The following is a 12,072-nucleotide window of genomic DNA, read 5'->3' as shown; positions in this document are numbered from 1 at the left end:
GTAAGCACTGCAGTCTAGTTTGTTTATGTTAGTTTGGTTGTCAATGCTGCTAACATCGGATGTTCTTGCTTTGACAATATATGGAGATGCAGCCATTTTCCTTAACTTGTGTGTTATTTTTAGAGTTAGAATTAGATGATAGGGGGTGAGGAAGAATGTGTATGGGAATTAGTTAGACATAACAATATCCTAGTAGTGTGTGATTCAAGGTTGTATGAAATAAGAGATGATAAGAAATGGCAGGTTGGAGAACTGGACGGAAAGTCTGCATTTCAAACTAATTGGAGAATGTGATTTATGACTGTTAATTAGAGGAGGGAATTGTGCTTTGATACTATGTGCTCAGGGGAAGGGAATTCAGATTTTGGCTTTGACCATGTATGTGCCAACACTATGCTATTCAAATAAACAATGCCTTGAGGTTCTTTGAAGAGTTTCATCTGTCGGAACCATGACATTGGTGAGGATGGATGTTTAAATCTCAACATTAAAAGCAAAAACAAAAACAGTAAAACAAAGAGTCTGATATGTAGTATGTCTGCTTAACATGTAGGTAGAAAAAATTAATTTCTAATTAATATATCTAAGAGGACATATTATTTCTACATATGGAATGGTAAATGGTAAGTCTTAGGATAATGATGTTGCAAATAATTCCAGGCCTATCTGTCTTCACAGGTTGTCCTCAACTTATGATCACAAGTGAGCCCAAAATTTCCATTACTAAGTAAAACAGTTAAGTGAATTTTGCCCCATTTTATGACCTTTGTTGTCACAGTTGTTAAGTGAATCACCTCAGTTGTTAAGTTAGTAACACAGTTGTTAAGTGAATCTGGATTTTTAAACTTTTAAACTTTAAATTTTAAGTTAACTTTTTAACTTAAAAGGTTTTATAATAGAACAGGGTATATTTCTTTTTTCTTTTACCTATTTTTTCCTTCCCCCTTTTTTCTGCACTTTTTCTTTTTTTCTTAATTTGTAGGATTTTTATCTGTTTTTAAACTTCAAGAAAATTATTAAAAAAGGATATACCTTTTTGCATGCTATTTCCTCCCCCTCTGACAATTAAGGTATTAATAATACCTGTAATATACTTGTTTTTGCACGTCAAAAGAAATGACAAATTCATTGTAAAAGTGAAGCCTTCTGAATTACAATTCCCTTCAGCTGCAGGCAGACTTCACAATTCAAACCGGAGAAAACTCTTCTAGGAAAATGAAGGCTGAGCTACTGTATGATTTTCTTCCTGATTTGATGTATAATATATGAGCACCAGTGGTGCAGTAGTTAGAATGCAGTATCGCAGGCTAACTCTGCCTTTATTTATTTATTTATTTATTTATTTTATTACATTTATATACCGCCCTTTCCCGAAGGACTCAGGGCGGTTTACAGGGTGATTAAAAGCAAAAATATAAAAGTTAAAAACAGATTAAAAAATTATATTCGTCCCTGCATAAGTAAAACCCCAGTTAAAATTAAAAGTCTGGAGTTTGATCCCGAATGGGCTCAAGGTTGACTCAGCCTTCCATCCTTCCAAGATCGGTAAAATGAGGACCCAGATTGTTGGGGACTGACATTTGTACAGAAAGGGCTGTAAAGCACTATGAAGCAGCATATTAGTCTAAGATTGCTAATACTATAGCTAATACTAATAAAATCTCACCTCATTATAATCCAGCGAGGAATCATTGCAAAGGGCACAAATGGTTGCAAGTTCCACTAGGCCATCAAATTCTCCACACTTAACAGGGTGATCATTCTTTAAGCTGCCATTTTAAAGGGAGAAGAGGGAAAATAAAGTAAAATTTTATCTGACTGGCAGTGAAGAAACCTATATACCGTACTTTGCAACCAAAATGCAGTAACCAATATAACAGAGCAGTACATTGATTTTTTTATTATTATTTATTAATAGTAATATATCTTACCATAGCTTTCCTAGAAGAAAATTGTCAAAGAGACTTAGGACAAGTTCCATATCTGGCAGATAATCTGTTCCTGCAGTCATTCAGTAACATATTTCTACAAAATATAGTTTTAAACTTTTGTCTGTCTCAGCCAACGTCAGGCCCTTAGCCCTGACTGTAAAACTGAATTATGAAGATGCTGGAACCAGCAGAAGCAATGGAGCTCCAGGACAATTATTTCAACAGTGCTATGAAATCTTCTCCCCAGTGCCAGTGGCTGGGTGCTGCTTCTCCAGGCTCAGCATGGATGCTTATAGGTGGCCTAGTGATTAAGATGCTGGACTTGTTGAACAGAAGGTTGACAGTTCAAGACTCAAAACGGGGCAAGCTTAGATAAATAGGTACCACTTCGGTGGGAAGCAAACAGCATTCCATGCACCTTGGCATACAGTCACGCTGGCCCCATGACCACGGAAGCTTCTTTGGACCAAGCTGGCTCCTTTGGCTAAGAAACGGAGATGCACACCCTCTCCCTATGAATCAGACATGACCGAACAGGGAAAACGTTCACCTTTTTTTTTAACCTATAGGTAAGACAGAGAATGCATGCTACTTTCTGTTTCAAAAGAAGTATCTCAAAATAACTGGACCACCTGGAGTTAGGAAAAAAAATTTCTTCTGAAATTACTTTATTTCCAAATACACCTACGTTTCTGTGGTATTTATTTGCTTCTTTTTCGTTAACAAGAAGGAACCATTCCAGTTTGCAGGTCTCTCTTCTGAATTCTAAACTGCCACCAACTGGCTAATGCTACAACATCTGATTCTCACTGTGAAACCGTAAGTGAGGGGGGAGGGAAGACAAAGGGATCCAAAAGGAGTGTGAGGTAGCAAGAGTGAGAAGAATATTTTTGATGACTTGGAGAGCTGTTGCCAAGTCAGAGCAGACAGAACTGACCTAGATGGATCCCAAATCAAGATAAACGAACTTTATAGAAAAGCAACAATTGCCTAAGGGGGGATCACAAGCAATGCAAGGAGAAGGTGCCAGCAGCACCTTCAGATGGGAGAAAGTTCTGATCTGAAAGCCAGTGGCAACAAGTATCATCTTCCTGTCCTCCAAATGTGCAACAATTAAAACTCCCAGGATTCCTAGCCAATATGATCATAGTTGATGACAAGGTTGGACATTCTAGGATCCGGGGTTCAACATAGAGAATAGCAGATTGGAGAAGGCTGGTCTAGAGACACCCCCCCTCCACCTGAGATTTCAGATATTTAGTAAAAATCAGACTAGATGGATCAGCAATTTGGTATTTCTTTAATAAGCATCACTAGTCTCTAATTATTCTGAATCCTCCCCCCCCATGCCCTTAATATGTGTTCAGAGATCTTTGTCATACCAAATCACCTCATAGATACCCCACATTATTGATTGTCAACAGCTCTCTAGGCCAGGGGTCCTCAAACTTGGCCACTTTAAGACTTGTGGACTTCAGCTCCCTAGGAGTTGAAGTCCACAAGTCTTAAAGTGGCCAAGTTTGAGGACTCCTGCTCTAGGCTTTTGGATGGTCTTTCTTCTCATCTCTCTCATCTGAAAGTTGCTGGGACTTTTCTTCTGCAAAAGACATGCTCCACAATGATGGGGTACATCCTTTGCAAAAGAAAAGTCCTGGCAGTCTCCAGATGGGAGAAATGAGAAGATCATGTGGCTACTGCATAAAATGAGAGGAGCTTTGCCCATACCTCCTGACAACTTCTTATGGGAAGGCCAGCTTCCAATTAGCATGTGTGCATGCACACACAGAAATTTCTCCAGACAAATTCCTGTGAAAGAGCCTTATTAAAGGAATGTCCGAAGAAGGCCATCTGTCAGTGAGTGGCTCCTATGAGACTGACAAATTGTACCCTTTCCCCAATGTCTTGGACAAAGCACAGCTGTGATGAAAAAGGAACTTGCTAATTAAAGGCACACAAGAATCTTCACAGGAAAGAAGAGTTTACATTTCCAAAAGAAGAGGCAAATTAACACCTTTCTGTGCTGTAATGATCCTAGAGAAGCAGAATTAAGGGTGGTAAGTGGGGAGGGGGAATCACAGTCCTGTTTTTTCCCTTATTTTTAAGCCTTTTTGATTATTTCCAAAAAAAGAGAAAAGCCTAAATATATCTCACAAAAATCTAAGAAGATTTGGAGTCAGTTAATATGGAATGGGACAACTCGCTGTAGCCAACTCTCCACGGCCAACTCTCCACAGGACAACACACTGCGGGACAATTCAACAATTCAATTCAAATCATTTAAAATAATTATAAAAAATATTTTATTTTTTGTCATTCACATTTCATTTTGTCCCTCCGTTGGCATCTTTCATTCCACTATTTCTTCGATATTAGTGTAACTCTTGTCCCACGGCTAGTTATCCTGCGGCGAATTGCTGCAGCGAGTTGGCAAGTCGTCATAGACCTAGCACATACCCAGATTGGGGACCATGAGAAAATCACTGGACTGGGGTTGGATAAAAAAATTGAAAGAATATGTGCAAAGAAGGTAATGGAATACTATTACCATACTGTGGCCAGGAAAATGACATGAAGACACCGAGAGTCAAGCTGCACACAAGGGAGTTTTTTTGCTTTGCCTTATGTGCAAGAATCTCAGAAGCAAGACCACTGGGTAAATCATATTGCTACTAATTTTATGTAAGGCACAAAATGTCAACATGAGCATCATGCAAATGCCCTAAGTATCTGCACCCTGATATTTGACACAAGGATATCAGCCGAAGCATTTGAGTCACTTCATCACACTGATGTTGTCATTTGTCCACTGCAAACATTAAAAGCAGAGTCATAGAAGCAATTCTGAACCCTGGGAGTTTGGGGTGGGGGGGATGTGGGGGTTGAAATGACAGAGTAACACTTCATACCCAATTGGTTTGCAACTGGTAGGAACCCAAGAGGAATAGTTTTACTGGAGATTTATCAAATTCTGTTCCCATTAAATACTCCCCTATCAGACATTGCCTTGGATAGGTAATGGATATCAACCTGGAATGCACCAGGAGTGAGCGACCCCGGGATCCACTGGATCCCATGGAATCTGTAATTGTTTCCAGTGAACCTCTGGTAAAAAGGATGACAAAGTATGTTGTATGAGCATCTTGGGGGTGGCCCACATGAATGCATTTTCCTGGATATCACTAAAGGTGTGTGCAGGTCTCTCTATCCCAACTCTTCCACCTAGCAGATCAGGAGTGAAGGTTATTTTGTGCATTGCACAACAAACATTGGCATGAGAAAAATAGGAACATTGTACAGATTTGCACTATGCTCCAAACTTTAGCAGTTAACAATCCATCATCTTCTGCTTTTATGGTCATGATTAACCTGGGGGAAAATGGGAATATCCATCATAAAACATGCGGTAACCCGAGTAAACACAAGAGACATTAATTTCTAAGATACTTCTAAAATAACTTTTCTCTTTTTTTGCCATTTTATACCCATATAAGTTGACAAAATGCATACTGTATATGCAAAACAGTATCTGTATTCTACTGGTACAAGGTGTTTCCAACACACAAAAGCACTTGCTGCATCAGTAAAATGCTGAAGAAAAATTACTGTGATATACGATGCCAGCAAGCTGACTTTTCTGCAATAACTTTATCCAGGTACATGGGTAATCGAAATAGAAAAAAAGATTCAAATGTAATGAAGCTTTAGAAAATTATTTGGATCCAACCTCCCCCCCCAATTAAAACAAGATAGACAAATATATATTTAACAAGAAATACAAGGGAAATGTATATAGTTTTGTGCAGTTAAAACCTCTGTAACAGGACATGCAAAAATGAGACAAATTGAACTTAAGACTGCAAGAAAGTAAGAAGGGAAGGAAGGAAGGAAGGAAGGAAGGAAGGAAGGAAGGAAGGAAGGAAGGAAGGAAGGAAGGAAGGAAGGAAGGACTGAGAAAAATGTACAGATTTGCCCATCCTCACAGTCAAGAGAAAGAAAATGCAGGATAGAGGTCGGCCTAAATTATTTTCTGTGATGTGGGACAATGCAAGTAGGTCATCTACTACATTCTGAAGTTTTCTAGTGCTATTTGTTTCTTGTTTCTTAGATTCAAATTTCTCCGGACCCTGCTCCAAAGAATTATTTCTCAACTATCCATTACTAGCTATCACTGACCTAGTAAATCCAACTTTCTATTACAATTATTTGTATATTCCTTTGGGGCAGGAGTTGTGGATTCCCACAAATCCAGGGAATGGAGATAGAAAGAATATAGTCAGTTTAGCTCCTTCGATAATACATGAGCTGAGGGGGGAAATGGTCACACTTTCTCTGGTGAAAATTTATTCTGCTTGTCGTTTCCCATGGCCTTTGAATAACAACAAAATAATTCAGAACTGTGCAAAATGTTTTTGACCCTGGCAACTGCTACAGAGATTTCACCATGGAACTCAAAACATTGTCTCTCCAAATTATGTTGTCGGAGTATTTTGTGTCAAAAATAAAACAGAGATAAAAAGTGAATCGCTTAAATTAACATGTTACATCCAAAACTAATTTATACATAAGCAACTGTTATGGGTGGAAATTTATGGTGTGTACAGTGGAAAACATGTTTTAATTCTGCACCCCCATGCCATTATTTGGTTGAATTCATTCCTTGGGGATGACCTTACTTTGTTTTATTTTGAACATGCTTCACATAATTTGTGGGGTATATTGCATATCAGTTGTGGGACACCATCCCTCTCCATTTCTGGTTGGTGCCAAGACTAATTTGCTTTTGGGGGTTTGCTTAAAGTTTTGGGCTGAGCTTATGATCCTGGGGCTTGTTAACTGTTCCATGCTTCTGTTCTATGGTTTTCACTTTATAATTAGGGTTGTTTTCCTGGCTTATTTTATTGCACCTGGCTTTGGGGTTTTCTTTAATAAAAAGCAGACTAAACATGGCCATAAATAAATACTACAGCTGGCTATATCATACATGTTTGTTATATTAATAGGTCTACTTGTGCATGCATGGAAGATTTGAGGGGGGGGGGGAATCTGACGAAATTCAATAAAGATGATGTCCTGTGATTGACCTGCATTTTTCAATTTACACCTAGAACAGGGGTGTCAAACTCAATTTCATTGAGGGCCCCATCAGCATTGCAGTTGCCCTCAGGGGGCCGGGTGGGTGTGGCCAGGGTGGGCGTGGCCAGCTCTACATCGTTCGCATCAAGGGTGCCTATGGGGGCCTGTGCAGGAGTGGGACAGATCTGAGGGTCTCTGGCAGAAGGAGGGTCTCTGGGCCAGGGCCAAGGCAGTGGGGGCCGTTCCCTCACTGTTTCCAGGATAGCTTTACGGGCCACATGAAATCACTTCGCGGGCCGGATCTGGCCCCCGGGCCATGTCTGACCTAGAAGAAAGGCTACTTAGACAAGCTAGATCTTTCTATTTAGTCTTGTGAGCTATGAAATAACAAACTTCCAACCCTAATCCCAATCAGATAATTATCTCTCTCTTTTGTTGTAGCAAGTGTCCAGTGCCTGCGAGACACTTAATCCTTGTTAATGTCTAACCTTTGCTGATGGCTAAACTGAGCAACTCTGGGGATGGAGGGAAAAGGAGAGGTTGCAGGGCTATAAAGCTTGTTCAACAAAAGCAACCCTCTTGTAAGTCAAATTTTGCAGACCTACGGGTAGAGTCAAGAGAGGAATCAGCCTTGAGTCATTAAGTTCCCACAAATGGTCTAAATCCAACTCCTCTGGAATTCCATTAACTGTTATCTAGCACCAATTTTAGGGACGCGGTGACTCAGTGGGTTAGGATGCTGAGCTTGTCGATCAGAAGGTTGGCAGTTTGGCGGGTTGAATCCCGAGTGCCACGTAGCAGAGTGAGCACCTGTTACTCGTCCCAGCTTCTGCCAACCTAGCAGTTCGAAAGCACGTAAAAATGCAAGTAGAAAAATAGGGACCACTACGGTGGGAAGGTAACAGCGTTCCATGCGCCTTTGGCATCTAGTCATGCCGGCCACATGACCACGGAGATGTCCTCGGACAAGCGCTGGCTCTTTGGCTTTGACACGGAGATGAGCACGGGCCCCTAGAGTCGGAAACGACTAGCATGCATGTGCGGGGGAACCTTTACCTTTACCTAGCACCAATTTAATGCTGACTGTTAGCTGACTAGATTCCTAGGTGTGAGCAATAAATCAGCTTAACTAGACTTAATGTGGGGTCTTGATTCTTCTTACCTGACAAGACTGTCCCCACCACTTGGGGTTCACCACTGCAGACAGAAAGAGGCCCTTGGGGTTTTCGACTTCCGGTGGCGGCGCGGCGCCGAAGACAGCCTCCCCTGGCTGCCCGCGGCTCAGCTGTTTGTTTTTTCGCCCGAAACAGCGCCGATCAGCTGTTCGGGCGAAATTGAAGCCCCCTCCTCGGGAGAAGAGGAGGGGGTGAGGCCCCAGGTAGGGGTAGAGTTCTCCGAGGCCGCCTGAGCTTGGAGCTTGGGCGGCTGAAGGATCGAACTCCCCCGAAGCCTGGGTTGCTCCCAGCTGGCCGTCGTCTCTGCTCCGAACTTTTTGGAGCAGAGCCAGGCGTCTGCGAACCATCCCTGCCTGAAGAAAGGACTATGATTTAAAGGAGCAGGCAGAGCGGTACAAGAGGAAAAAGGTGAAGAGGATTATTTTACTATACTCTCGAACTTGTTGGACTTTTTAAACTTTAATTGAAAGTGCGTCATAATTGAGGATTAAAAGATGGCGGCTAAACCTCCCTCTAAAACTCTCCGGAGTGGAGGATCCTCGCCGGTGCAACAATCATCACTACAGGCGTTGCACCCTCCTGAAGTGCTGACATCGAAGGATTTGCGAGATGCTCTGGATAAACATGCCCAGGTACTTTTGGAATCAATTAATCAGTCAATTGCTGATAAATTTGCACAGATGGAGGAGAAATTGGAGAAATTCGAGGAAAGAATGGAAGAGAGGATGGAACAGAAGTATAGCGTGATGAGGGTAGACATTTTGACTTCAGTGCATAAAGTGGCGGAATGTGTGGAAGATTTAGATGAGAAAATGGATGATTTGGCTCAAAGGAATGCTATATTAGAAGTAAAAGCACGGGAGAATGAAAATGTAAGAGGCAAATTGGAAAGGGAGTTAAGCCTTACCCAATATTACCAGATGCAGTTTGCTGTCAGAATCAGAGGTTTAAAAGAGAATGTTAAAGAAGATTTAAAGCAGCTGATCTCTGAGGCTCTCGAAGGGGTATTGAACCAGCCAGCATCTGAAATAAGAGCAGCTATGGACAAAGTGTTTCGGGTGAATTCATGGATTGCTAGACAGAGAAAATTGCCTAGAGATGTGGTGGTTTATTTTGCAAAAAGAGAAATTAGAGATCAAGTTATACAAGCTGCCTATGATGCTAAGGTCGTGATTGCTGAACAAGAAGTCTTGGTTTTAAAAGAAATTCCTCCAAGGATTTTAAGGGGAAGAAAGGACTATACATTTCTTGTGCAAGAGCTTAAGCAAAGAGATATAAGGTTCAGATGGGAGATTCCAGATGGGCTGATGGTGATGTATGAAGGTAAAAGGTACAGGCTGATTACTGTGAAACAAGCGCGTGATTTCTACAATAATGTCTTAAAAGCAACCCCATTAACGCTTCTGGAAGCTGGAAAGGGATCTGGAGAAGAAGAACAACAAGAGGAGGAAACAGAGGAAAATGGTGCTGGAGGAGATCAAGCTACAATTTCTTTGGATGATCCTAGAGAGCAAAGAGTGACACGTGCTGCTTTAAAACGAGCAAAGAAAATAAAAGAACAAGATCAGCAAAAGCCTTCAGATTCTTCACAACGCATTCATAGCCAAGCTGTGGGAGGAGCACGGCCTAAGGAAGCTAGTCCTATCAAAGCTGTGGTCCAAGAGCTTTTCGAGGATATACATGGCAACTAAATTTTTAACCTGGAATGTTAATGGACTAAACTCACCGCAGAAGAGGAAGAAAGTTTTTCAATATTTAAAACAATTTAAGATAGATGTTATATGCCTGCAAGAAACGCATATTAGAGTTTTGGATCAAAAGTACTTATTGAACTCGAGGCTGGGTACGCAATTTGTTGCTTCTGCAGAGAATAAGAAAAATGGAGTGGTTGTTTATGTTAAAAGTGCCTTAACAGCGGATCTAATCGAAGCAGATAAGCATGGAAGATATGTTATGATCGAGCTGTTGTTAGCAGGTAAAAAGACGCTTTTAGTTGGATTATATGCACCAAATCAACAACAAGCTGACTTTTTTAGTTTACTTCATACAAAGCTTACCCAGTTGGATTATAAATCCTTTATTTTTATGGGGGACTGGAATGGAGTTATGGATGTACAGTTGGATAAGGCTGGAGCCTTTAAGCGCATTCCAAGTCACGCTAGACTGCCTAAATCTTTTTTTGAAATGAAGGATGACCTGGAATTGCGAGATATTTGGCGTGAGAGATATCTGCAGGAGAAGGATTATACTTTTTATTCTGATAGACACCAATCTTTTTCGAGGATTGACTTTATTTTGTTGACTAATGATTTTCTTTTGAGAACTAAAAAGGTGAAGATCTGCGCAAGAATTATCTCTGATCACAGTCCAGTGTGGTTGGAGATTGATAAGGAAAAAGGAGATAGGCGCTCATGGCGCGTAAATGAGAATTTGTTTAGAAATCAGAGAAATGTGGAAGAATGCAAACAGCGGATGAAGGATTTTTTTGAGATTAATATGAATAAGGGTACCTCTATGGATATGGTTTGGGATGCTAGCAAGGCCTATATGAGAGGGGTGTTGATATATATGAATAATAGACATAGACGTGCAGTGGAAACTAGAAGGAAAGAACTGGAGAATGAAATAAAGGAAAAAGAAAAGGCTTTGATTTTGAACCCAGAGGATGTGAAGATCAAGGAGGCTATTAGACAATTTGATAAATTAATGGCTGATCAAGTGGCGACCAATCTGCGGTTTGCTAGGCATAATACTTTCTGCAATGCTAATAAACCAGGCAGATGGTTAGCTTATAGACTGAGGAAAAAACAAAGGGCATCTAATATAGATAAGATTGAGTATAAAGGAAGGGTTGTGTATCAACAGAATCTTATTAAGGATGCCTTTGTGGATTTTTACTCGAAATTATATACTAAAGAGGACATTAATGCAAAAGATATTGATAAGTATTTGGAGAAGGCTAGCATCCCGGTTCTTACGCAAGTACAAAAAGAGGGGATTAATCAACTGATTACAGAAGAAGAAATTTTTATAGCTATTAAGGAACTGAAGGTGGATAAAGCACCAGGCACGGATGGCTTGACTGCGGCCTATTATAAAAATTTACAATTAGAGATGATAAAACCGTTAAAGGAACTGTTCCAGACAATCCAGAGGGGGGGAAAGGTGCCTCCGTCTTGGAGAACAGCTTTTATCTCTTTGATTCCGAAGGAAGACCAGGATGCTACTTTAGTTAAAAATTACAGACCGATATCGCTTTTAAATACAGATTATAAGATATTTGCTAAGGTTTTGGCTAATAGACTGATGAGGGTTCTGCAACAGGTGATTCATGGGGATCAAACGGGGTTTATTAGTGGCAGGCAAATGAAAAATAATGTGAGACATATAGTTGATGTGTTAGAGTTTTTGGAAAGGCACAACCAGATCTCTGCAGCGCTAATTTTTTTAGATGCTGAAAAGGCCTTTGATCAATTGAATTGGCAATTTTTGTTGAAAGTTTTAGATAAAATGGATTTTGGGGAAACTTTTTTACAGCCGATTAGGGCATTATATCAAAAACAAACTGCCCGAATCATAGTTAACAATAGCCTGACAGTAGCATGTAATATTGAGAAGGGCACAAGGCAAGGGTGTCCGTTATCGCCCTTGTTATTTGTGTTAACATTAGAGATACTATTGGTTAAGATTCGGAACTCGGAAAAAATCAAAGGGATACAAGTTGGGGATCAGGACTATAGATTGAGAGCATTTGCAGATGATCTGGTTGTTACAGTGACCCAGCCAGAGAACTCTGTTGTGGACCTGATGGAGATAATAACACAATATGGGAAGGTTTCTGGATTTAAAGTAAATACACAGAAAACTAAAATTTTGGCTAGAAATATGACAGT

At 40.5% G+C, this 12,072-nt stretch overlaps 1 protein-coding gene across 6 annotated transcripts in view; it reads right to left on the bottom strand.

The window, feature by feature from the left end:
* Positions 1–12,072, bottom strand: part of ATP2A3 (ATPase sarcoplasmic/endoplasmic reticulum Ca2+ transporting 3) — a 153,295-nt gene that overhangs the window by 18,666 nt on the left and 122,557 nt on the right. For all 6 annotated transcript variants that reach the window (XR_014024653.1, XR_014024654.1, XM_081314138.1 and 3 more), the window contains one exon: positions 1,667–1,769. Coding sequence is in view for 4 of the 6 variants with exons in the window: in XM_081314138.1 (XP_081170264.1) it covers positions 1,667–1,769 (103 nt within the window). In the remaining 2 variants the exon portion in view is untranslated. The remainder of the gene's footprint in view (positions 1–1,666; positions 1,770–12,072) is intronic.

The sequence above is a fragment of the Vipera berus genome (genome assembly GCF_964194415.1).
Source record: "Vipera berus genome assembly, chromosome: 1".
Lineage (NCBI taxonomy): Eukaryota > Metazoa > Chordata > Lepidosauria > Squamata > Viperidae > Vipera > Vipera berus.
The sequence above is the reverse complement of the archived record's forward strand: the minus strand, read 5'-3'. Positions and strand labels throughout refer to the sequence as shown.